Source organism: Rhamphochromis sp. 'chilingali' (genome assembly GCF_963969265.1).
Source record: "Rhamphochromis sp. 'chilingali' genome assembly, chromosome: 18".
NCBI classification, from domain to species: domain Eukaryota; kingdom Metazoa; phylum Chordata; class Actinopteri; order Cichliformes; family Cichlidae; genus Rhamphochromis; species Rhamphochromis sp. 'chilingali'.
In genome coordinates, this window is record NC_137945.1 from 30,286,941 (window position 1) to 30,314,868 (window position 27,928).

The 27,928-nt window shown below is 38.5% G+C and overlaps 2 protein-coding genes across 2 annotated transcripts in view; one reads left to right on the forward strand and one right to left on the reverse strand.

Annotated features, from left to right (window-relative positions):
• Positions 1 to 10,540, reverse strand: part of rsu1 (Ras suppressor protein 1) — a 39,427-nt gene extending 28,887 nt beyond the window's left edge. The window contains exons 1-4 of the mRNA XM_080864187.1: positions 10,409 to 10,540; positions 10,144 to 10,258; positions 8,764 to 8,814; positions 3,680 to 3,800 (exon numbers count right to left, since the gene is read on the reverse strand). Coding sequence (XP_080720313.1) covers positions 3,680 to 3,800; positions 8,764 to 8,814; positions 10,144 to 10,252 — 281 coding nt within the window. The 5' untranslated portion in view covers positions 10,253 to 10,258; positions 10,409 to 10,540. The remainder of the gene's footprint in view (positions 1 to 3,679; positions 3,801 to 8,763; positions 8,815 to 10,143; positions 10,259 to 10,408) is intronic.
• A 924-nt stretch (positions 10,541 to 11,464) lies between these two features.
• On the forward strand, positions 11,465 to 27,846 carry trdmt1 (tRNA aspartic acid methyltransferase 1). Its single transcript, XM_080864318.1, has 11 exons — positions 11,465 to 11,584; positions 14,529 to 14,638; positions 14,718 to 14,794; positions 16,027 to 16,098; positions 16,994 to 17,059; positions 18,518 to 18,587; positions 18,690 to 18,773; positions 20,319 to 20,635; positions 21,732 to 21,789; positions 23,937 to 24,066; positions 27,492 to 27,846. Exons 1-11 carry the CDS (start codon positions 11,521 to 11,523, stop codon positions 27,590 to 27,592), a joined length of 1,149 nt encoding a protein of 382 aa, XP_080720444.1. The 5' UTR covers positions 11,465 to 11,520; the 3' UTR covers positions 27,593 to 27,846.
• The last annotated feature ends 82 nt before the right edge of the window (positions 27,847 to 27,928 follow it).

Sequence of the window (27,928 nt, forward strand, 5' to 3'; positions counted from 1 at the left end):
CAGTTTTGAATTTTGGCCCACTGTGCATTTGAGTTTGACACCCCTGCTCTACCTAATCACATGAACCCAGGTTTGAAAACAGGTGTGGGTCACAATAGGCCAAGGTTTTGGGTGAACCCATTGTGAAACCCATTGTGATTTCTTTCCTTAGTGACTGTAATATGATTTCTAAATTTACAGATGAGAAATCATCTCAAATGTGGCCATACATCTTGATCTTGCATTTCCACAATTACAGATTCCCATGGTACAAATTTGAATTTTTTGTTTGGGCCTTGTCCTTGATGATTATCATGAACATCGTAACCAAATAAATAGGAACAAAACAAACAAAAGGTGTGAACAGACAGATTAACAGAAAAGGAGGATTTGATAATGGAGGAGACACCAGCTGAGTTTATGCACATATATGCTTTCAGGTAGAAGGAGCTGACAGGTCACAGGGACAACCGTTCTATTTGAGTTCTATGTGTTTGGCAAATGAAATTACGAACCTACGAGGTCCAATCACATCAATGCAAGTCCAGCGACACACATACACATGCGCACACACGTACAGACGCACACTCACAAAACAAAAAAATAAACAGAAAATGAAAAGTGAATGCACAGCCTGAATAGTAGTTTGAGGCTTAGACTATCCAGATCATGTTTGTTTGTGGATCAATACACACCATGGCTCCTCTCCTAATCCTCCTGTCACTGACATCCTGCCTGTGTGAGGCTGCACCCATATCTAAACATACACATACATTCACTTCCAATTTGTGACACAGAAACTGCAGTTTTGATTAGATTAGTTTGTAGTTTTTCTGTAACACTAAAACAATAAATGAAAACTCTTGAGTATTATTTGTGTTGTAAATCACTGGAGATAACCCAGCAAAGAGTCACATAAAGGCTGTGTGTTTGAGCTGAGGTTTAAGCATAAAACACATGCTCTTTTACTCACTTGCTGCTCATCAAATAAACAAACCAATTTAGATAAATTGCTGTAATCAAATCGAAGCTGGAGCAACCTGAGGTTGCACAGACTTAAAAAGGTGGAAAGAGATAAATTTACTGTATACAGTAATGTGTACACACTGGTGTGAGAAAGTATTTCCCCGTTCAAACATGAATAGCCTGTCATACCAAAGCACTGAAATTAGATTCAAGTCCAAAACCTTAATTTAGTTTTGTTGAGCCATTCAGAAATAGACTTGCTTATGTCCTTTACATTATTGTCCTGCTACTTAACCAAAGTGTGCTTGAGCATCAGGGTACAAACTGATGGTTGGACATCCTATTTTCTGGTAGAGACCATAATTCGTGACAAGTTGTCCAGGTCCCAAAGCGGCAAAGCAGCCCTGGACCATCCACTATCACCGACGTGTTTGATTCTTGGTATGACAATGTTTTCGTGAAATGTTGTGTTAGCTTTAGGTTATATTTAGATGATATCGTGATTAAACAGACCTGGCAGTAGTTAGCCCTGGGTGCTGGCAAGTGAAATTGAACATGTAGTTAATCATATTATACTAGTAATATTATACTGCAGTTGTAAATGGAAGTTATCACAGTATAGTGGTGCAATAGATGAGCCTTTCTGCTAGTTGAAGAGTCTTCCACAATATTTTCATTTTTTTATTGTTCATTTATTTATTTTGATTCACTTATTAATATATTGATATTTAGTGTCTCTGGATCGCAATATCGCCATGCAAAATATCACAATACTGCGCCATATCAATTTTTCTCACTTACCTCTATTGCACAAGCAACCTTACCTCAAACGATTCAGTCTGACTTGGACTGAGTACAACTGCTCTCCGCAAAGTTGTCAAAGGTTTGAAAATGATTGCTGTCTAATTTAAAAATACAGATTGCCAACATGTTGTCATCAGTCTGACTGAGTCTTTTTGATTTGAAGCGACTCGCCTCAACTGGCTGCCAGCTAATTGCACTCTGGTGATAATGCTTTAGAATTGGAAGGTTGCAGAGCACAAATGTAAGAGTTTTATTCAAATTTTTGTTAAATGTAAACATCTAGAGATATTTGATTCTTGATGATTTATGACAGTTAATTGCTTTACAATCATAAAAAGATTTCATTTAATAGCCATCTTGACACCATTTAATCGCAGGCTAATGGACTGAAGACATAGTGTACATTTTCATTTTCACTGCTATACTGATGACACCCAGCTCTATCTATCTATGAAGCCAGATAACACACACCAATAGTTAAACTGCAAGAATGTATCAAAGACATAAAGACCTGGATGGCCGCTAACTTTCTGCTCCTTAATTCAGATAAAACTGAAGTTATTGTACTCGGCCCTGAAAAGCTTAGAAATATGGTATCTAACCAGATTCTTACTCTGGATGGCATTACCTTGGCCTCCAGTAACACTGTGAGGAACCTTGGAGTGATTTTTGACCAGGATATGTCCTTCAACGCACATATTAAACAAATATGTAAGACTGCGTTCTTCCATTTGCGCAACATCTCTAAAATGAGAGAGCATATTTCTCCTGTTTTGGCTTCCCTTCATTGGCTCCCTGTTAAATTCAGAATTGAATTCAAAATCCTGCTCCTCACATACAAGGTCTTAAATAATCAGGCCCCATCTTATCTTAATGACCTTGTAGTACCATATCACCCTATTAGAGCACTTCGCTCTCGCTCTGCAGGCCTACTTGTTGTTCCTAGAGTATTTAAAAGTAGAATGGGAGGGAGAGCCTTCAGTTTTCAGGCCCCTCTTCTGTGGAACCAGCTTCCAGTTTGGATTCAGGAGACAGACACTATCTCTACTTTCAAGATTAGGCTTCAAACTTTCCTTTTTGCTAAAGCATATAGTTAAGGCTGGACCAGGTGACCCTGAATCCTCCCTTAGTTATGCTGCAATAAGCATAGGCTCCTGGAGGACTCCATGATGCATTGAGTTTTTCCTTTTCAGTCACCTTTTTCACACACTATGTGTTAATAGACCTCTCTGCATTGAATCGTACCCGTTATTAATCTCTGTCTCTCTTGCACAGCATGTCTTTTATCCTGTCTTCCTTCTCTCTCCCCAACCGGTCGCAGCAGATGGCCCCGCCCCTCCCTGAGCCTGGTTCTGCCGGAGGTTTCTTCCTGTCAAAAGGGAGTTTTTCTTTCCCACTGTCGCCAAAGTGCTTGCACATAGGGGGTCATGATTGTTGGGTTTTTCTCTGTATGTATTACTGTAGGGTCTACCTTACAATATAAAGCACCTTGAGGTGACTGTTGTTGTGATTTGGTGCTGCATAAATAAAACTGAATTGAATTGAATTGAATTGAAAGCAGTCTGACTCCGTCTTACGGCAACATTTATGGTAAGTTTTAGTAACAGTGTTGGTATGCTTGACAATTTCCCTGTGTAGCAAATAAAATAACATAAAGCAAATAACTTTATTAGATAAAACAGATAATGAAAGATAATTATGAGGGCATAATTCACTGTTGAAAAAAATGTGACAAACTGCAATGTATCGTATTGCAGTACTTAACATATTTCAAAATATTAAAAATCCCAAAACACTGTATCATGAGCAAAGTATTGTGACAATATCATATTGTAGGGTTTCTGGCCATTCCCACCTATATCCAGCATGGACAGCTAGGGAACAATAAAGAGTAGGTGGCGATTGTAAACGAGGTAACAATAGCACATACCCAAGGTTGAGGTGTTTCAGCTTCTGAAGGCTGCTGATCTGAGTAGGAAGCTCTTCAATCTGGTTGTTGAACATGTTTAGAACTTCCAGGTTCTTCAGTTCTGAGATGTTAGCAGGGACAGCTGGAAAACACCAACACAGGGAAAATAAATGATAAGTATATCCAGCATACTGGGAACATTAGCACAAAAACACACTTCTCCTGGATGTCTGAAAATATTGATTGTGTGGTATCACACAGGTACCATCTCTACAGCGAGGATACCATCAGCAACTCGGGCCTTGTTCCGAGACAACTGACTTTTTAACTAACCCTACACACCCACCATTTACCAGGTTGTTTACAACAAAAACATACATACTGTGACAAGAACATCGCCTTCCCAACTCTGATCACCAGTTCATCATCATCAACTTGATTAAACACTGTGTTGACCAACCTTGATATAAGATTGAAGAGTATAAACGAGGCAGTTTTACTCTTCCCTACTATTTACAGTTCTACTGATGATCGGTGGACATTTGAACAGAGACAAGTTATTAGAAAGGATAAACCAACTAGGCCCTGACATGAATGCTGCCAGGAGGATGAGTGTTAAAGTGGTGAGGTCTGGGCATACTGATAGGCTTCGTAGGACTTGCGCGTGAACATGTGTGTGTGTGTGTGTATTTTTAACTTGTTAGTTGAAATGTGCAATATCTACTTTCTACATTTTAAAAATAATTGAAGATAAATCTGTGGAATTCAGATCAAGCCTTCCACAAAAACAACATTAACACAAAGTCTGTGTCTGTAAGGTAAATATTGTTTCAGTCCAATTTAAGATTATATGTGGTCAAAAGAGTTTGAAAGAAATTATATATTGTATTACCACTGTTTGTTAGATTGACCACATATAAGTAGCTTATCTTAATGGCATGCCCGTCTTGGGCTATGGTGGGCTAAAGACTGGGGTGGAATTGTGGGACTGGGTGGGGATGGTAGGTTCTTGGTTCAGCCTTTGCTCCCTGGTCTCTCGTTGGGTGGGATTGGACTTCACCTTTCTTGCTTCTTTTAATGCACAGCATTAGCCTAGCACAAGCTCACCTATCAGATTTATAATAAGTGTATTAACTATAGTTGTTAGGAGCAGATTGGGATGATGGTGGGATGCTGCCCCACACAACACAGGACCCGAAGAGTTTCAGGGCGATTCAGAACAGCGTTCGGGACAGATCATCTCCTTGGTAAATTCCACACTTGATGGTGACTCGTGCAATCGGCTTTATGCTGGCATCTGGTGTTTTTTGCCACATCCTCATCGATTTTCTAATGAAAGCTGTTAGGGTCCTGAGTCATAGGCCTTTGTATAGACAATCTAGGTGATGGACAGGTTGGTCAGTGTGGTATTGCAGTCTTGAGTGATTACTCTTGCGCATCACAAGCTCACCCCTCTGGTGAATCTTCCAATTCCCTTCTGGACCCTGCTCATGTGTTGAGTCATGTGCCTGCTCATCTTAGCTGCTGTGACGCCTGAGGTCACTAGTTGGATAGGACCGCACCCTTTTGGGGATCCTTCAGGATCAGGACTGTCAGGCCTTCTGTTAGCCATTGCAGGTGTGTCTCATTCATTAGCATTTCATTCGTTTGTACTGCCAGACGGCCATATCTTCTTTAGCCAGTAGGTGTGAATGATGCCTTTGCTTTATATCATGAAGCGTGCCAGTGCCCTACGCTGAAAAACAGGCCGACACCATTATGTTAGCACCTCCAAACTTCACTGTTGGTATGGTGTTTATGGGGTGATATGCAGTGCCTTTTGACCACGGAACATGGTGTTTATTATGGCATCCAAAAAATTCAATTTTGGTCTTATCTGACCAGACTATATTCTCCTTATCTAAATATTGTTGAGCAAATTTTAAACGCCTTTCAATATGCTTTTCCTTCAACAATGTAGTCTTGCATGGTAAGCATGCATACAGTTTAGATATTCTTCTGTAACCAATGCCATCAGGAAGGTCTTGAGAGAGCTCTCATTGGTTTTACCCATCATGAGATGTTTCTTGTGTGACACCCGTTTACAGGCCATCAGTTTGGACTGAACCAGCTGACATTAATTTGCACTAAGTGGCAGGATTACGTTCTAATTACTGATGGATTTCAGCTGGTGTCGTGACTTTCCATGCCTTTTTGCGCCCCTCTTTCTTCATGTGCGCAATACATTCTCCCTGTGTCATTTCTTGATTTTACACATAATTTATGGACATCTGTGATTTGATTTCTATGTATGTGTGGATTAGATGGGTTGTTACCGACATCTAGTAAGGATTTTAATGTCCCTAATGCCCAATTAGAAACATATTTAGTGACGCAATCAATACTTATTTTCCGTGCTGCGTGTATATCTTTTTATTATGTCCTCTACACTTGTCACCTTATTTAGTTTTTTAACTCATAAGCTAGTGTTTTACATGACTTGAGGACATACAAACTGAATAAACACAAGACCAGCGTGAAAGTGTGAGTATATGCTAGTGAAGGAGGACTCGGCAGGCTTGAAAACCACATATTAGTGCTTGTGATAATAATGACAGCAAACAGTAAGGTGTGTGTAAGTGTCAGTGAAGTCTCTTCTCATTCCTCCTGTGGGCCACTATCAATGAAATACCACAACCTCCTAACCATGTGAACAAACCTACAGTATTTATGAGGCTTTCTGTACAATATATGATATTGATTTCCATACAGGCTCTTTGGATGGTTGGAGAGCTACTGTATTATTAGTTTGCATGTTCGTGTATTTGAACAAGAAAACCTTTTCAGCCATGCTTGAAAACACTGATATAAAGAAAAGTTTGGTGCAGCAGGTCTTCAATACCTTCTTTATGCCAGTAGTATTCATCATTAATCATTTAAATGGTCTGAAAAATCACGAGAAAGATCAGGTGTGAGAATGGGATAGAATCAAACGTATAGAACAATATAAACCAGAATCCTGAAAATAAGAAAACATTTCTGTTAGGAGACAGTCACCGTTTCCACTCCTTTGGAGTTCTAAGGTAATATGATCCAATATAATACTACAAACAGTATAGACTGTCCAGTTTTTAAGACAAGTGTTAAGACACTTGTCTTAAAAACTTGACAAGTGTCTTAACACTTGTCTTTCCTCTATTATTAGAGGAAAGATGATCCTCTAATAATAGAGGATCATCTTTCCTCTATTATTATAATACAGTCTTTACGTTGCAATAAAAACCACCTTGACATGACTTCTGTTGTGAATGGGTTTATAGTATTACAATTATAACAGTGCATTTATATTATAGTACTGCACTGTACTGTAACTGTTAGAGTAAAAAGTATTTCCGAAGTGCTGTGAAACAGAGCAAAGAAAATTTTCACACAGCTTCACCAAACATCCTAGTTTTATTTTGGATGCTTACACGATTTTACTTGTTTTAAAAAGAAACTAAATTCACCAGCAGCAATGCATTGTCTCCAGATTCAGTTTTGCTGCTGACTGCTTGAGGTGTTCTTCAAAGTGAACAAAAGATGTGCTTCCAGTATCTTTCTCCAGGTCATCTTTAGCATATTTGAGTCTATATCACAAGTTGAGTTCTTATTGGTCCGTAGCCTCCTAGCCCATTGATGTGCAAGGTCTAGTGATTGTCTTCTATGAAACTACAATTCACAACTTAGCCAAGTCATTCATTTGTATCTTTTGGGACTTTTAGACACATCTCTCACTAGTTTTTGAAATGTTTTGCTTACAGCTCAAGCCTTTGCTGAAGTTTTTATAATGTGTATAAATTGGAAGCTAACTCTCAGTTTTACCTTGATTTTACAAGCTTTAAGCTAAGGCATATCACTGCACAGCAGTGGTTTGTGCTATGGCTTAATAAAAAGGTCAGTTTTTTAGACGACTAATAATATTGATCCTGGTCTTATTTTCTCTGAAATAATTCAGTTACACACATCCTACTTCTTCATATAGTTTTACATTTAGTTTATATTTCTAATAATTAGCTTTTATGAAAAATGTAAATTATCCTTTTATTAACATCACATCAATCAGCAAGACACGATAACCAAAACCCAAGATGTAGTTTCATACCAGTATAAAAACAGCTTAGTGAATGTGTGTAGTGAGCCTGTGATGACCTCTGCTGGTGCAAAATACAATCACATGACTTCAATGCCATTAGATATTACAAAGTAGTCCCCTCCAGTTCCCTATTTATGATATAAACGGTGTCTTTGTTTCAGGTGTTAAACATCCTGCAGATCAAGTGTATTTATGTATGTATGGGGATTTTATGCAAACAGCTCTTAGAACAGAGCTAGTTAAACAAGGATGGGAAATGATAAATCAATATGAACACTACAAGTAGTCCAATGGAACTCCTTTATATGTCTACACCATCTGAAACTCCAACCAGGGTTTACCATTCACTCAATATACAGCAAGTATATACACAACATGACCTTGCTTCAAATTCATGCCATGCTTCACTTGCCCAGTGATGCTATCTAACAGGACTGAGAGATGGGCTCCTATCTCTGTCTGTTATACCACGAAGGGTGGACTGGTTCAGGGCACCATCAATTTATTTACAGTTGTGGTCAAAAGTTTGCAAAAACTCATCACTATACTCATGCCCAGTATATGTAATCTTTTGACCGCAACTGTATTTATAAACTACAAGTCTTCAATCTGTTACTGCTTGCCCTGTTGCACAAATGAATAGAATGCCTTTATTGTCATTATACAGATGTACAATGGGATACAAATGAGTTCAAATCCCAGCTTTAGTGATGAAAAGAGAACAGTATGAATGTGAATACACAGACTGGGCCTACCACTGACATAACAGGATATTATGGTTAGTTGATGCTGTCCAGATGTTTGACTTGAATAGGACTTTTTATTGATTCTAATATGCCAATGTTTTCCTTTTAACATAGCCTGCAGGCTAATTATTTTACAATATGCCTTACTCTAGATCTGACAATAGTTAAAATGATGGCAAGCTTCACAGGGTTGTTTGATATTAAACAGCTTAATATCTGAGAGAGCAGAGAAAGAGATAAGAAGTTACCTGTGAGCTTGTTGTGGCTGAGGACCAGCTGAGTGATATTAGACAGGGTGACTGAAACGACAAGGAATATCAAGTCAACAAAGCAAGGTGACAAAGTGATGACAAGGTACAAGTGTGTGTTATGTTGTTGCACTGTTACCACCAACACAGAGTAGAAGTAGTAAATATATAATACATTGTATAACCAAGAGTCAAAGTTGGAACAATCTGGAATGAGGTTGAGCTCATAAGCAGTTAAATCTGACAGGCAGTTAATACAAAATGTTACCGAGTTCATTTTTCATGGGTTGCAATGTCAGGAACCTGCATACAAAAGCTCCTTGATACAAAGTCTTTTCATGGGCCCGCATGTATGTATTCTTGCTCTCACGGTACTTTTGCATCTAGCCACTTGTAGGCAAATGTTTATATTATACATCCATTCATTCTCTTCTGCTTATCCTGTTCGTGTGGAGTGAGGGGTGTGAGGTGTTCTGCAGTCTCTCCCACCTATCATGGGATCACTGACTCTCACGCCTAGGCCCCATTTAGAATCATCATTAACTTAATCCCACTAACTGCATGTCTTTGAACTGTGGGAAGAAGCTGGAGAACCCGGAGAGAACCTATGCAGAACCTATGAAAAGTTATTGTTGAAGCAAAACAGAGTTATGTATAAGAACTCAGTTCAAAAAGTAAGGGAACATTTGTTTGGCCAATTTCTTTGTTGTAACAATTCTTTTTGCCAATAAATGTCAGGATACCATAAGAAAGCCTGTTTATTCCATAACTTCCTTCAGGATTAATAAAGTATTTCTGATTATTTGCCCTTAAATGGTGCCAAATTTAATCAACTAAGTAGAGTATGAGTATGTGGTTTCTGCCCATGAAAAACTTCCAAATCTTCTGCTACTGATACTTCTGCTAATTGGACTGAATGAATTAAGTCTGAAGAAAACTGACATACTGAAAACTTAATGATCTATTCATTTAACAAACGGCCTCAGCAGCATGAGGAAGAACCATACACAGTCCTCCCCGTCCTCCTCGTTCATCTTCAAGAAGCGTTATTACAACAAACACCTGACCAAAAAACTATTTCGTTACTACTTATTTTAAGTGAATATATAATTCTGTTTTGGCCAGTAACAACAGCTTTTCACATCACATTATAGTCACTGTACAACGGTACACACGCTTTAAACATGACGCTATTAGAATACCACAGTTGGAAGTGACGGTCGCAGATGGCTTTCAACAATGTATATTAGTCAGGAGTGGGAACACCAAGCAGTCTTCTCTGTGTGTGTAACTTCTGTGTTATTTCTAGGGTACTTTGACTGTTACGTTAGCAGGCTTAAGAAAGTTTCGAGCTTAAATGGAAGACGGTCTTTTTCTTACATAGTCCTGGGATGTCGAGCATGTTCGAAATACCCCTATCGCACATCTCCACCTCCGGAAGGTTCTTATCTCGACACTCCTCCACAATCTTCTTCAAAGACTTGGACATTTTTTCCTGAAAATCCAAAAGATACAGACGTGTTTAGAAACTCGCAATCTGTAGCTACACTGCAACGCTGAAAGGGGAAGCTCCGCCTCTTCACAATTCTTCTATTTAGCAACGCAAAAAACGGAAGACAGTTGTGTTGATACGAGATGGGCTTACCGTTAAGAAAAGACCGACAAAAAAAGTAAAAAAGAAAAGAAGGAAATTTAGATTTTTAAAATCCTGACACAGCCGTCCTTACAAGCGCACGCCCTACCGGAAGTTTATGTGAGCACTACCATTCCATACTAGGATATTTCCTGTTCCTAGACGCGGTCAGCCACACCTCGGCTTCAGTGCAGCGGTGAACAACGTTGTTAGCAACATTGTTCAAAGTTTAAAAATAGTTAAAAAAAATAAATGATACTGGACACTACTACCGTTATAACTACTATTATTATTATTTAATAATAGTTATATACAGGTCTCCCTTGTAAATGAGACATCGAGTCTCTGGGACTACCTGTAGAAATAAAGATAATATAACTACCAGTTTGTGCTAGCAAAAATTTAAAAAAGTAAGCTAAAAATGTATATTTTCTATTTAATTCAATTTTATTTCACAAATGTTATTATTCTCCCATTTTGTTTTATTTTTCCATTTATGTTTCCAGTTTGTTTTCCATTTATTTATTTGAAGACGAAATCGCTAATAGATTTCTTTTTATTAAGATGGGACAAATTAATTTGACATCACTGCTATAAGGCAGAGGAAACAGGCCAAAGGAGGCATGCAAGGGGAGCTATAATCAAGGATTTGTAGATGTATGATTTTTTTTACCTGAAAATACATAAAGCTTGGACAGAAGGATTCTTTTTTTTTTCTTCATTTGTCAGCTTTTTGAGAAGGTCAAATATTCTGCCCTCTCCTCTTTCTGTGTGGTTAAAAATATATTATATTGTCACATTGTGCTCTGTTGTGAATTCATACTGGGAAAATAGGAGCAAACACAATCAAACGTTTTGGATATTAACATAGATTTGCTCTTTCAGAAAACGTCGATTTGGATTTGGTACATGTTGTCATTTCTGATTTATTTTGAGGAATATTTTGTATTTTGCATATGAGAAGCTCGAGGTTAATTAAACTAACGGGCCTGTCGCTACCTGTACCACATTCCACACCAGCAGGTGGCGGTAATGTTCCGTGTTCTTTAGTTGCCTGATAACCTTTATTGAATACGAAGAAGAAATATGCACCGCATCAGCACGCCGATGTAGTTTATTTTGCCATGGACAATCTACGAGTACTCGAGTTGTATAGTGGCATTGGTGGAATGCATTATGCGTTAAAGGGTAAGCGTATTTGTGGTGGATACAAAGATTTGCTTATTTTGATTTTACTGGTCTATCCAACATGAATCCGGAAACACTGTTGGACTGTCATGCCAGCGCCTTTACTGCCATGCAACGCTCAAAGGTCAGGCCCGTGTTTCGGTTGAGTTTACGTATTACTTGAAGACTTGTGCTGGCTGTGGCGTGACAGCCGAAAAAAGTAGTAAGAAAATGATGACTGAGTGAATCGGAATCCTGATAGGATGGGAAAACTGCCTTTACCGTAAAGAAGAGTGTGCAGTGGGAAACATCATGCTGTTACACGTGTAGAAGTCAGCTTTGAAATATATACATTTTTTTTTGTCTAGGGCTCATTTCACAAACGACATTCTTCTCACAGGATTAAGTCACTCTTTATTTTTTCAGCTAAAAAGTGCCATCGACATTAAACAAAAGGCGTTTTTACTACAGCTCCGACCAAAAGGGCTGCATGAACTGCAACAAATATAGTAGAACATATATTAACTGTTCTATAAAGAGATTTAAAGTGGCCAAAAGAACTTTCTTGATTATCATGTAGGTACAATAATGCAGAATCTTAAAGATATATACAAAATAGGCAGTTCTTTATTTTATGTATAACCCCTTCATTGATCCTATTGACTAAAGTCTACATACCAAAATAAACAAATACATTGCACATTAAATATGACACATAGACAGAGATCGACAGAGACAAGACACTCTTGTCAGTCCTTAATATCAATTATTAGCCTTTCCAATGAGTTTCTTAATCACTGGACAGATTCTGTCCAGCTGTTGCAAGGTTCTGCTCTCCATAAGATCTGATGCTACCCCAAAACAGTGCCTGTATCAGCTGAAGAAGTTCGTTCATTAAGGCTCACAGAAACTGCAGAGGAAAAGGAGACTGTTGTTTAGTCAGCTTTTAACAGAATTTCTTTTCTGAAGAACGTCAAGTACTGTGCTTTACTATGCCAGTACTGTTTGAGCTTTCTTCAGGAAGCTGATCAGCAATGTGTCAACAAGACAAGGTAACATGACAAATGCAATACATCACTTTTGTGCCAGTCACAAACAATCGATTTGTTAGCAGTTGATATTTGCATTACATGTGCTGAGTTCAAACATCAATTTTTGTATCAAAGTGACCCAACCGTCCTCTCATCACCATGAAGGTCACCACAAGTCAAAGACTCAACAGCAGCTTTCAGTGGAAGAGCCTGGCCACATCCCATTAGGTCAGAAGCGTAGAAAGAGCATACCCTTTTTGGAAATCCACAGGGTTGCGTGTCCACAAGGGTCAAACTGTCAAAGAGTTCTACTGATAAAGATGTTTAGCACAAATGACATGGACTGTAGGACATCCATTATTTGACCTCTCTGTGAGGAAGAAAGGGTGAATATTTCATGTATGAGAAAGGTAGCATTAATCTCAATTTAATTGTTATTTTTCTAGCTTCTTAACAGGCAGGAATATATTTCTTAAATTGGTATTGATTAGTAAAATAATAAGCAACAGGCCCAAAATAAATAAAAACATATTTTGGTGTTTATTTGAACCTTGCAGTTCAAAGTAACAGGCTGCTGCATACTGCTGTCATTTATGGTTGAGCCTATTTTCTCCTTTTCTCCACCAGTTCACAGCAAAGGTGGAGCTGACAGGGACGGGTAAATGAAATGATACTAATCAAGTTAAATGCAACACATTATCTCATTTTAATAGTAACAAAGACTTATTTTACATCAAATTAACGTCCCTCCAACTTCTGCATTATATAAGCATGTTTCTCTGGCCAAACACAGATTGAGAGAAGGTAGGAGTCATCGCCAGAGCATTTTAGTTGTTTTAACTCACGTTGACCACAGTTTGTGGTTAAGTTAAAAACGTACATAAAAAAGTTGTTGGTTTTAGCAGGCGTGAACGGCCTCAAAACTGCTGACTGTTTACTGTGCCATTCTATTTTGGCTCTCTCACTAGCAGAGGGTGCACTGTTGCTGACGTGTGGCGTAGGAAGAACAGAATGACATAGAACCGAATTCTGTAGAAAAGTCTCATGGTCGAAATGTTGTCACCAACACCACATCCAGCTGTTTGACTCAGGGTTGAACTGATAATTGATCCGCAGCCTGTTACAAGTATGGCTCACCACATGGCCTGACCACCACACCATACCAGAGACAGTGGAAGTAAAATTTTCATGGAATTTGGGGAGGAGATGACATTGATGAGAATGTCAGCCATGCAGACAGAGTCACAGTCGTTTCTGATCACACCTCATTTAATGATCAGTCATTTGTTACAAAGGCTTTTGCAATCAAAAGTTTTGCAGTAGAGCACCTCACATTGAACATTGAATATAATGGGTCTCTACACACCTTTGCATGCATTCTTTCTCACACTCACCTGCCTAATATTATGTCACCATTGTGCTCCTGCTATTCCACTCTGTGCCTTTTTAGCACCCTGTGAACACCTAATAATTTAAATAGTCAGATTGCCAGTAGACAGTGGGCCTGATTGTGGGGTGTGATAGGGTCTGCTGAGGACCGGTAATCATGTTTCTGGTTTTCTTGTCACTGGTGGAATAATAAACCACATGGCTGTGTGGCATTAAGTTGAGTTGGTAATCTGGGACGTAAACAGCCATAACCAGGACTACACCATCTGTTGTCACCTGTCATTGCAATCCCTCCTGCTTTCTTTTTTTGCCTGCAGTATCTGTTGACCTGTAGAATGTAAAAAACAAAAAACAAAAAAACAAGCGTCTTCAAGATCCCAACTTTTTCCATCAGTGTGATTTTTTTATTTTATTTTTTTTTAATAATCTGGTGAGAAATTAAACTGTGGAATGATAAACTAGAGCCTTAGGTAAACCCGAAAATAAAATGAAATAAGTAATACAATGCAACTCATTATTACTATTATTATTTATCCATTTTGCAGAGAGTGGCATACCTGCCCAAGTTGTAACTGCCATTGACATAAACACCACAGCAAATCAAGTCTACAAGCACAACTTCCCCGACACTCCCCTCTGGAACAAGACTATAGAGGTTAGTGATCATGGAGCGTTGGTCCATTGCTGATCAAACTATCAATCATATTTAAAATCCTTTTCTTTTCTTACTTTAGGGCATAACATTAGATGAATTCAACAAGTTGTCTTTTGATATGATATTGATGAGTCCTCCTTGCCAACCCTTTACCAGGTATGATTTCAGTGTTTTGTATGTACTAAAATCCAAAATTTTGCAATCGTGATGGTGACGTGATGAGAATGATCTCTTATTCAGAGTTAAACTATCGTGCAAAGCCTGCATCGTAAAAAAGGCAATTTTTAAGACTACAGTGGAACCCCGACTTACGAATACCCCATTTAACGAAAAATTCAAGTTACGAAGGCACTTAACGGCAAAATTTCTGCCTGTGTTACGGCAAAATGCCCGTGTAACAAAATCCGCTGGCTCTGATTGGCTGAGCCCACAATGCCTTCAGAATCATGTGACAACCCTCTTGGCTTTCGTACTTGCGCTTCGCTGTTCCACTTGAACGATGTATTGTTGTTGCAGTTAGCAATTAACCTATAGCCTATTGTTCACTCAAAAGGCGCGATGGGTGCTTCGACTTACGAAAATTTTCAACTTACAAAAGACCCTCGGGAACGAATGAATTTCTTAAGTCGGGGTTCCACTGTACTTAATTACGTAGATATAAATAAATCAATAAAAACAACCTTTTCACTAATCGTCAGATACAACAGACCATAATGAGTCTTTGTGAAGATAATATAATAAAATATTTAATATTAATATTTCTGTATGAACGGGTGACAAATTCCCTTATTTTGAGTTTTCATTGCATGTTTGTCACAGTGAAATGTGGCAGATCATCAAACAAACTTATATTTGACAAAGAAAACACAAGTGAACATAATCATCATCAGGCTGTTGTTGTGTATTATCGCTATGTAAATAAAACTGAAGCTGTATTTGGGCTTTGTCTGTAGTGTTCTTAGTGAGTTTTTCCATTTTTCAGAGAGCTGTTGATGACTTCCTATAAAAAGGAATTACACTTCCAGCCTGTAAATGACAAATGCATAGACTTTTTTTTAGTTACTATCACTACATGATGTTCAAAATTAAGACAACGTGCTTAACCCAAAAGTTTAGATTCGGGTCCCCTAACCTAAGTTCATGAGTATAAAATTAAATTTCATTTAGGGGGATAAAGGTTGACTAGTTGTAGTTCACACATTTCTCCCTACCAGCAGATGCCCACTGTAAAACCCAGAAACTAGTTTCTCTCTAACAGGACTTTAACTGTCTTAGGTGCAGCGTAACACACTGAAACGGGGACCAGCTTGATATAGTCAGCCTAGAAAAAACACTTTTGTTGAGCAACTTAAAACTTGTTCCACCTTGTTTCGTTTGTTTCTCCGCAGGATAGGCCTTCAAGGGGACGTTACTGACCCCAGAACCAAGAGCTTCCTTTATGTCCTTGATCTTCTGCCAAGGTCTGAAAGATCCAAAATTTCAGTCAACTTCTGGAAACCTAAATGAAATGAAAAACTACACTAATTTTTTATTTTGCTTAACAGTCATAATACACAGCTACTTTGTTTGCTTGTAGTAGCCATTCAGATTATCAGATAGGTAGCTATCAATTTTAAGAAAATCAACCAAATTGATGTCAAACATTTGTGCTACATTTGTGCTGGCTCCTCGGTCTAGGTCGGGTTATGGGGGGCGTGGTTTGTGGCGTGGCTGCAGGGGAGGCTGACACACCTGAGTTCGATCAGCTCATCAAGCCTCCCCTGTATTAAACGTGAGGTGATTGTTGTTGTGTGTGCCTGTGGCTGAAAAGCGTGTGATGAGAGCAGCAACTGGAAATAAAGTGCGTTGGTCCGTCATTGCTGTCACACAATTGTTTCAAGCCTTGAACTCGTGCATGTTTAGGGCTGCTCTTACAGTATCCACTGATATTTTGTGAGTGTATGGCAGTTACGCACTTGTGCATGATGCTGCCGACTACACCTCTTTATTAGCCAGTTTCCCAGACATGAATTAAGCCTAGCTTAACCATTTCAAAAGTACTATAGGCTTCGGTTAATACATGACCATTTACCGGGAGCCAGCTGTTTCACAAAACACACTCAAGTCACTGTCATTGTGCTCTTTCCATCACACTGAACTTGTGCAGCAATGTAATTCTGTGTCCATGTTCATGGCTGACCATTTTGTTGGCTGCACTATTTATATATTTCATCAAATGGCAGTTCCAAACACAGATTAGCAAATGGTCCAAGGTCTCTTGATGCCAGCTGTGGTTGGATATGCAATAAGACTGATTTCTCTCAGCAAACTCTCCCATGCTTTGTTCCTAACGTGTATGTGCCATTGTGTTATTAGGCTGCAGAGGCTACCACGTTTCATCCTGCTGGAGAATGTGAAAGGCTTTGAGACCTCCTCTGCCAGGTAATTACTGGGCACACTAAGCACATGAAGGCCTGAAAGCTCAGCAAGTAACATGGAGAGTAAGCAGGGAGTCTAGAAATCTACCCATGTTTTCTCTATCTGCAAAAAAAAAATCCAAAAGTAGTCTAGTAATTGTAATTGAGTAAATAGAATAATTGTATAATAATATAGTCATACTTCAGTTGTTGTGGGGGTTTTTTTCACCATATTGATTTCAGCAAACACATTTATATCCAAAATCAAAGTGCAGCATGAAAAGAACATCCACAGACATGCACTCATCTATTTAGACAACATGACGTGTTAAGAAATATTTATTTTCACCCTGTTTTTGATCAGTTTCTGACAAAGCCTGTGCTCTTTGAACTCTAAACATACTTATAGAAATGATCAAAAGAGGCCGGGCGGGATTGAAATGACATCATGTTTATGAGACATCATGATGACTTCTTGATAATCTAAAAGTCATAAAAAATGCCGACACGATTGATTGGTGTCGGTTGAATTTGGAAGTGTGCTTACTTACAAAGAAAGAACAGTCAATAATTTTTATGGTTCAGAGATTTTAATGGTGTAAGAGAGAGAATATTAACCAACAATTAAGAAAAAACATGAAAGTTACAAATTGATTTGCAAGTCGTTGAATGAAATAAATATTTGATCCCCTACAAGCCGGTTAGAATACTGGCTCCCACAAACTGGCTGTGTGCTCAATACACAGCTTAAAATCAATCAATCAATCAATCAATCAATTACAGATACATCTGATTTCAACGTATGTGTAGGTTGTTCTTCCATTCCAGCCACTCCAACACAATGGGCAAAAACAAAAAGCTGGTATATAATGTCAGGAACAAGATTATACATACCTGCACAGGCTGGAATGGTGTCACAAGTTAACAGCAAGAAGCTTGGTGACCAATGTTGGTGCGATTAATCTGAATTGCAAGAAATGCAAAACAATTGTTAAACATCCTCAGTCTGGAGCTCCATGCAAGATGTCAACTCCTGGGCTGCTGAGCATGAGATGTGTGTCGGATCGGTCCGAAACTACTTTAAAAACTTTAAAAATAAAGCTTCATTAAAAGAAAACAACTGTAAAATGACAGAATATTCTTTCTTTGTAAGTGAGCAAATTACAGATTCAGTTTTTTGATAACTTCTATAGAAATTAGAATTGTAATAAAAGTTAACATGATAAAAGGATCCTTATATGAACATCTTCAATAAACAACTTTAATGCAAAATCAATACTGTGAGAAATATTATTAAATGGAATAATGCTGTAAAGAATGTTATTAATGCAATTATAATGATGCAGGTTATATGGCAGCAATAAAAGAATTTCTGTATCTCCACAGTCTCTAATTCTAAAAATTACTTTAATGATTATACAAATGTGAAAACTATACACAATTGAAGACAATAAAGACATAACTATTTTACTCAATTCTGTAGGGCACGTTTGGTGAAAACGCTGACGGAGTGTGGATATACTTTCCAGGAAATCATGATCTCACCCATAAGTGTAAGAAAGACAAACTCTTACTGACTTGATTAGATTACTGAAGTTTGCTGATAATATAAAATGTTTCTTTGTGCCCATTTCACTGTTATATTCATTAATCAGGTTGGGATCCCAAATTCAAGACTTCGTTATTTTCTGATTGCAAAGATTTCCACAGAAGATTTAAACACCCAGGCACCTTCAAAGGTGAGGTATCGTGCAATGTGTAACAAAAAATTGTTATTTTGTATGTTTGTGGGGGGGTTTTTGAATATGAATATGTTCAAACAGCTGTTATGTAACAATTATATTCAGCACAATATTCCTCAATATTAATATTTTTCTCAAAAAGAGCACTTAGTAAAAATTGTTGATGTGCCAATTTACACAAGAGCTGGACTAGAAATCGTTGGCAGCAGATCTTATCGAATGATAATATGGTTATATGGACTTTCCCATATAACCAGAGGAAAAGTCAAACGGAGCTGGCGATGCAAATCAAGCATTTTGTATAAAATCAAAATGGCGTCATTTTTAAAATGCCACCAATTTGCTAGAACATTTAGAACACAGTCATATAATAATCACACAGCCAGATCATGTATGTTTGCTGCTATGGGGCCAGTAGGCATAGCAGTATTGTGTGTCACTTCTCAGACAAAACCTCTACATCAGTACTGATAAAGGAGCAGAAGAAGACAAAACTAGAAGCAAAGAAATTGCTTGTTTTTTTTGTTTTCTTTTCTTCATAGTTTTTTCCATTTTTTAAAAAAAAGCAGAGGTGACGTCAGTTTGGTGTCAGCTTTGTTGTATGGCGTGTTTGCCAGCACCGCACAGCAGATATAATGAGACCCGTAGTCTTCTTTGATGTCCACATGAAGTGTGCTGCCTGGGCCACATGTACAGTTGATGCATTGTTATGTAAATTGTCCCCAGAGGAGTCAGCAGAATCACAAGAACTTAAGAGCTATATGGACATTCGCAGTGACTCAATGACTTGAAGAAAATATTATTGTTAAGTAATCGCTGTGTTCATATATATAACCTCAGTCTTAGACACTGTTTCAAAGAGGCTGAAATGAGACAGATACTTTAAATAGCCAAGAACAACTTCACTTTTCACATGAATTTTCAACGTATTCCTTATTCGCACTGGGTCATTACAGCTGGTAGCTCGGCACATTTGATTTTTTAAACATACAGATTATTTGCCCTTCCTTGCAACCTTTCCTGTCCCCTAGCAGATTTGTTTCTCGTCCTAGAAACATCTTGAGATCTTTCGCTTGTTAACCAAATATGAAAACCCAGATTTAAAGTACATTTTCTGACAAGTTGATGATATCACCAACAAATGTCACAGGCTCATATGATTTGGAAAGCCTTGCGTACTCAGCAGGATTCATAATTTTGATTATGTATGCATTGGTTAGCACATCAACAAGGTTTAGAGCTCCAGCTGGGTTCTCCCCAACTGTCTGGAGTTCTCCCTGTGCCTGGGTGGGTTTCTTCCATATACTCCAGCGTTTTCTCTCAGTCCAAACATATGTATGTTACTGGTGATTCTAAATTGGCCATGGATGTGAGGTAGATACAGTTTTTAAACTATGTAGAATAAAGTGTTATATGAACGTATGGTTAGATATGGTTATGAATTGTAATCTCAGGCAGTTTTAAGTGGCCACTAAGGACCCCACAGTGCTCATTTGTATATATTTATGTATGTAAGATTTTATAGAAAGTTTCTCATTTTAGATTTTAGACTTCTTCCCACATCTTGCTGAGAGTGATTCTTCTGAGCATCCTACATTTTTGAGTCCTGCCTGTCAAGGTGCCAGCCAGCCAGAGGAAGGAACTGATGTCCTGTTTAAGCTAGAGACAACAGCAGAAGCCCAGAGGAAGATTCGTCAGAACAGCAATTTGTCTGTTAAGCAGATCAAAGAATTCTTGGAACCACAAATGGAAGTAAACATGGAACCTTATCTCCTTCCTCCTAAAACACTGTTGCGATATGGTCTAGTCTTGGACATTGTTCAGCCCACATGCAGGAGGTCTGTCTGCTTCACTAAAGGGTGGGTTCATTAATTCTCTTCATCTTATCATCATTCCCTTCATTATTTTTAATGAACAATATGAATAGTAGGGGCGATCGTGGCTCAACAGTTGGCAGTTCGTCTTGTAATCGGAAGGTTGTCGGTTCGAGCCCCTGCTCCGTCAGTCTCGGTCGTTGTGCAAGACACTTCACCCGTTGCCTACTGGTGGTGGTCAGAGGGCCCGGTGGTGCCAGTGTCCGGCAGCCTCGCCTCTGTCAGTGCGCCCCAGGGCGGCCGTGGCTACAATGTAGCTGCCATCACCAGTGTGTGAATGTGTGTGTGAATGAGTGGATGACTGAATGTAGTGTAAAGCGCTTTGGGGTCCTTAGGGACTAGTAAAGCGCAATACAAATACAGGCCATTTACCATTTACCATGGTAAACAGGTTTAGCAAAGTGTGAAAAAAATTGATTGTGGAAAAAATCTTGAGCCACTATTCACTTCTTTTTATTTCTCTAGGAAAATGGGAAAGCTGCAGCAATTTATTCAAACATGTGCGAGCATACATGGAAATACAGCATACAAAAACAGAGTTAGGCAGAAAAACATAGTTAGGACATTGCACACAGACCGTGTTCGTAAAAAGTAATGTGAAATTCCAAATTTTTCCAAACTTATCACGTAACTCAAGACTAACATTCTGTTGGTAGGAAGAGAAGAGTAGATATGACTTTTGAATCTGCTGTTCACGATGTATCTCCTTTTTTAGGCCCTCTACTTCTTTTTTTCTTCCACTTGTCCAATTTCTTTTTAAGAATACACTGAACACAATGCCAAGATATGGCCAGTGTTCAGCTTACCTTTCAAACTTGTACTTTTTTTTTTTTTTTTACAGAATTTGCAGTTTGCAGTATAGACTGCTAATAACGACTCGCCTAAAGATACAAAAGCTGGTTCTTTGTGTGTGTGTGTGTGTGTGTGTTACCGAAATAATTTTTTGTGTTTGTGCAATGGTTAATCCACCAGTATGCATAAAATCTTTAAAGTATTTTCGTTGCAGTGTCTATATGGTGTATAAATTAAATTAAAATGAGTAATTTTGTTATTTAACTTTGTTCATGTTGTTTCTCCATAGCTATGGCCGGTATGTGCAGGGAACAGGCTCAGTATTGCAGTGTTGCATGGAAACCAAGGTACGTTTGGGTTTTTGTAAAAGTGAACGATCTCTGTGAATGCTGCCTATTCCAGAGAAATCATAGATTAATGCTGCAGAAAAGCTAAAGAGTAAGCACACAGTTAGTTACTTTAGAGCCAAATGCACTCAGTGGGGCTATTTATTACTAAGCTGATGACTGCTCATTAGAGCTCTGAGACTCTAAACTGGATTCACTTAAACATTAAAACTTTTAGTGCCCCATAGCTTGAGATATGGAAAATGCTTTAGTTTGTTACAAAGAAGTGAAATGAATCTGATTGATTGAACAGGTATTCTTGGTGTTCTAGAAGCTGTAGTTCTCAGCAATAAGAAAAACTTGGTGAAAAGTTTGCTGTTCTAACAATATACTTTTTATTCAGAAATCAACCAAAGGCTTAATCTATATGCAAAGTGGATATGAGCTGAGCAAGTACAGTGTTGGTGTCCTGTTTTAGAATCATATATTAATGCACATAGAGCGATAAAACAGTTGTCAAATTGTTGAAAGAAAACAGATTTGGAATAAAGTTGCACCTAAAAATCGATATTTGTTGCCGACTCTCATTTGGGAAACACATAGTCTTTAGACAGAACTTTCCTACTCTTCCTGCAGAGGTCCAAGGAATCTTCCAGGAATAGTGATGCTATTTTCTGGATTTTTGATTGGTCAGTAGGCAGTGATTTTATAGATGTTAATCTCTAGGGTAAATTGCCTTATACCTCGGTATAAATTGAATCACCTTCATAGTAAAGCAAACCCAGGGTAAAACCTAAAGTTACCTGCCTTCAGGCTTCTAACCCTCAGTGTCATCTAGGGATGGGTATCGTTTAGGTTTTATCTGATACCGGTGCCAAACCGGTACTTTTGAAACTGTACCGGTGCTTAAAGAATGAAGAACACAAACTTTGTCCAAAAACCTCTCATGTTTAACTGTTTTCCACTTTTTCTTTGGTCATTTTAACCTTTTTAGCCAGGGTGAAGGGAGTATCTGCCATCAAACAAGAAGACAGCTGCATGTAACTACGACAGTGTTTGCTAGTTCACCTTACATGCATTAATGTAATAACGTGGTTAGCCTACTCAACGTAAATTACACACGAACAACATTAAGCTACTCACGCAGAGAAGAACGGCTGCTGCCATCATCATCCTCATCATTTCTGCTACACTGGCAGGGCTAGGGGCCAGGACTCTCCTCTTCGGGTTTTTGGGGGATGTTGCTAACTCCGGGTCCGATAACAGGCACCACACCCGCAGTAGATGCGCTTGGTGTGAGGTCTCGCAGCAAGCTATCAAATACGGCGCATTTTTCGGCTTTTAAAAAAAACGCTATGCGTCGCCAGGTGTTTCATCAGATTTGAGGTGTTACCTCCTTTGACAGTATCACAGTATCAGCTTAAAGCACTTGTTGCAGGCTGCTGAGTTTGCATCTTTTGCTGTGAAGTACAGCCAGACTTTGACCGCTTCGCCTTGGGCATTTTTAATCTGTAGCTCTGCTCTAAAAGAACGGACGTACCTGGACCCGCCTACTATCCTCGGAAACGTAAAATGATTGGCTAGAATTCAAAGTGTATCACATCTCAGGAAAAAAAAGCACCAAAATAAAGCTGCTTTTCGGTCTGGTTACTACCGTTTATGTCAGAACTGGTGCCATCATGGCACCGGATACCGGTACCCATCCCTAGTGTCATCTGATGTTTTTTGTTTTTGTTTTGTTTTTTTTCACATTCCATTAATAACTCTATTTTTAAACTCAAAATTTAAGAGTAAGTCCTTGAGCAATTAAGCCCAGAAGCTTTTTACTATCTTTGAATGAGCAAAATTGAGCAAAACTCATATAAATTTATAAAGCTACATCCTAGATAGGACTCCAAAATGCACAACAGATTCGCTACTGTCATTGGTTTTGTGAATATCATCTTACTTTACAGTTACCAAAAAAATACTCGATGGCAGCCATGCCATGCTGATATTTGCATGATAAATCTGTGTATGCTAAATATAAAACCGGTCTTACCACTGTGGTGATCCTTCCCAGAAAGCTGTATGAATGGATTTAATTATTTTTTAAAAAAGAATTTTTGCATTTCCCGTGTAAGAAAGAAAAGAATCTTATGCTTGCTTTTGCTTTGTGTCCTGTGCAGATTGAAAGTGTCTTTATGGGTCTGGACCAGTGCTCTGAGGAGGAGAAACTTCAGCGGCTGTTAAAACTGAAGCTTCGTTATTTTAGTCCCAGAGAAGTAGGAAACCTCATGGGATTTCCTCAGCATTTAAGTAAGTCATAAGTCATAAATCTGTCCATTGTTGGAACTATGCGTCTTTAAGAATTCTTATGACCATTGTGCGCTATCAAAATCTACTTTCATAGATGGATAGATGTTACTCTTTGTAGGTGATCGTCTACAGTAGTACTTAATTTTTTAAACTATTTATTTAAAGGTCATGAAATGCTTAATATTTTGTTATATTGTCATTGTATAGGGGGGGCGACCGTGGCTCAGGGGGTTGGGAATCGCATCTGTAACCGGAAGGTCGCCGGTTCGATCCCTGGGCTCTCTGTTCTGGTCGTTGTGTCCTTGGGCAAGACACTTTACCCTACTTGCCTACTGGTGTTGGCCAGAGGGGCCGATGGCGCGATATGGCAGCCTCGCTTCTATCAGTCTGCCCCAGGGCAGCTGTGGCTACAACTGTAGCCTCCACCAGTGTGTGAATGTGAGAGAGAATGAATAGTGGCATTGTAAAGCGCTTTGGGTGCCTTGAAAAGCGCTATATGAATCCAATCCATTATTATTATTATTATTATTATTATTATTATGGTTTTCCCATTAATACAATAAATCAGTCATTGAGTAAAATAATAGGGGTGCAAAGATACTCGTATCAATAGTGATCCGTTCGATACGGTGCTTTCGGTTCGGTACGCATATGTATCAAACAATACAAAATTTTTAATTTATTTTATCAACTTTTCTTCTGACGATGCTGTCTGTGTTGAGAGCTCAGTGGATCTGCGCTCGACTACTTCGCCTAGGCTGCACTGTTGAGCGCAGATCCACTGAGTGCAGCGCAAGCTAGCGAGACAGAAGCTAAGCTCGTTGCAACATGCCAAATTGAACCTCCCCCACCCTCATTCAGATCTGGCCTTTGGAACTATTTTGGTCTTCATGTGAAGTGTGACCCTGAAGGTAAGCACGTATGTCGGATGTGCCACGCAATGCTCAATTACATGGGTGGGAACTAGTGCGTTAGCGCAGTTAGCTCATTAACGTGTTGGCCGTCCAGCCCCACGCACGGGGCGATCCACGGTAGCTCGTTAACGGAGATTTGCCGTGTTGTTGGGTTAACGTCATTTCAGATTAACGCTGACAGCACTAGTGGGAACACAACGAATATGACTGCACATTTACTCCGACATCATCCTCGTGCAAAGACAAGTGGAAGCAGACAAAAACAACAAGCAGGCATGCTACAAACTTTACCCGAGTCATTTAGACAGCCGTTAGCACATGATTCTCCTTATGGGGACCTGATATGTTTAATATGCTGCTGAGAATATAGCCCAGAAGAAGCGTATAGTATAGCTTTTATTTTGGAAAGAGCCATTTCTCTGTAATAAACTCTCTTTTCCAAAGATGAGTGATTTCTCGATCAGATAGATTTATTATTTTTATTACTTTGTTGTTTCAGCAACATTACATTTAAAAACTGTACGTTTGAGTTAAAATATATATTTATAATTTTAATAAATGACAAATTAAAAAAGCATGAACATTTTTTTTGTATCGAAAAAATATCGAACCGTGACACCAAAGTACCGAACCGAACCATGAATTTTGTGTATCGTTGCACCCCTATAAAATAAGCATTTAATTCTCAAGAATGACATGACTTAGTATTTTGTGGAGAAACCCTTGTTGGCAAGTACAGAGATGAGATGTTTCTTGTAGTTGGAAGAGGGATTTTGATCCAATCATCTTTACAGAAACTCTCTAAATCTTTTAGGTTTCTTGGCTCTAGCTTGGCATCTCAAAGCTTAAGCTCCCTACACAGATTTCCTATAGGCTTGAGGTCTGGAAACTGGCTAGGCCACTCCTTAATGTGGTTCTTCTTTCACCACTTCTTTGTTACCTTGGCAGTATATTTTGGGTGATTGTCGTGCTGGAAGACCCACCCATGACCCATCTTCAGTGTTCTGACTGACAGAAGCTGGTTCTCGACCCCGTCCATTGGCTTTCAGAGCAGCAAAGGCATCCTGTACACTTAGAAAAAAACAGCCCGAAACCATAACGTTCACACGTCTGCGCTTGAGTTTGGTGATGGTGTTCATCATTTCTCTTCCTCCAAACACTCAAGATGATGCCAGAGCCTTTAGGTTTCAGCTGACCATAGCAGTTTCTCCCAAGCCTTCTCTGAATAATTTAGATGTTAGCAAGCGGGCTTGTACATTTGCCTTCTTAAGCAGGGGGACCTTGCAGGCGCTGCAAGATTTCGGTCCATTACGGCATAGTGGGTTACCAGTGGTGTTCTTGGGGACTGTGGTCCTAATTGCCTTCAGATCATTAACAAGCTCCTTCTCTGTAGTTCAGCCACATACTTCATGATCATCCTCGTCCCATGGGCCAAAATATTGATTGGAACTCCAGACTGAGAGCAACTGATGGTCTTTTTATGTAACTTTCATTTCCATGTAATTGCAGTAAAATCAATTTTCATCTTCTCAGATGCCATTCAAGCTTTGTGCAGGTCTACAATCTTGTCCCCGGTGTTCTTTGACAACTGTTTGTTCTTGCACATAATGGTGGAGAGATTGAAATGGAAGAAACTGATTCAGTAGACAGGTGTGGTTTATATACATACACATGCTGGTCTGTCTCTCTCGATTAAAATGAAACTACCATTAAAGTTAGAGACTGCTCATTTCTTTGTAAGCAAACAAACTTCAAATACAGCAGGGGATCAGCAGATTTCTCTCACTGTATCTTAATATATTTTTATTCTCCTTCTAATGTAGAATATCAAACAATGTTAAGTCAGAAATATAATTATATACACAATACATGTATTGTGGCTTTATATTTTTGCCACCTATCATGGTACTACTGCTGTTAGGAAGAATACATCGTAGATGGTGTCTTTTGCAGAATTATCATTCGTTTAACAACAGACTCTGTTTTCAAGTGTAAAAGTATAAAACATAATTTACATCTAACATCTTACTTTTCTGTACAAGTTAAGAAGCCTTTTGTTACATCGAATTATTAAACATGTATTAAGCATCATATGCTTAACCTGACATACACTTGTAGGATTAGTTCCACACAACATAATTGAACTATGAAACAATGTTATTGTTTGGGCCCATACATACAGAAATGTGCTGCAATGGTTAGACACAGACTTGTAATTCATATGTTATTTTGCTGAAACATGAAGTGGATTGTATTCGTATTTGCTTGTTGTTTAATTATTTTTTTAAATACAGGTCCGTCGGCACATACACAAAGCGATTCACAAACGATTCTATGCTAGACAGTAACATGTGGTTTCCCATGTCTATTGGCTCTCTGTGTAGACAGATATATATATATTTCACTTTATTGATTTATTTTTTATCTGTTTCTTCTTTTTTTAGCCATGAATAATAACGTGGCCCAGTGTTTATATATTTTCTTTATCACTTTTTTCTGTTTTGTTTGCAGTCTTTCCAGAGAAGATCCCTACCATTCAGCAGTATAGACTACTGGGAAACAGCCTCAATGTTGTTGTGGTGGCAAAACTTCTGCAGCTGTTGGTCTCCTAGCACTTCTGGGGAAGACACCATTGTTGTACATGTTTGGATTATATTACAATGCCCCTGTATAGCTGAATGTATAGTTGAGATTTTGTATGAATGGTCATTCTTTTAATATTTCTAAAACACAAAAACAGTTTTTGTGATCACCATTAGCCAATTTAAAATGAATGCCTCTCACATGTGTGTATATCTTCTGTTTCAGTGTGATTTTTTTTCTCATCACAATATATTTTCTAATAAAAATAAGTCTAAAAACTGTAGAGCACATTTTGTACAGTATTTACTCTAGAGTTATTCAACTATTCATTTATTTAACAATATTGTTATTTTTGTGAATATTGT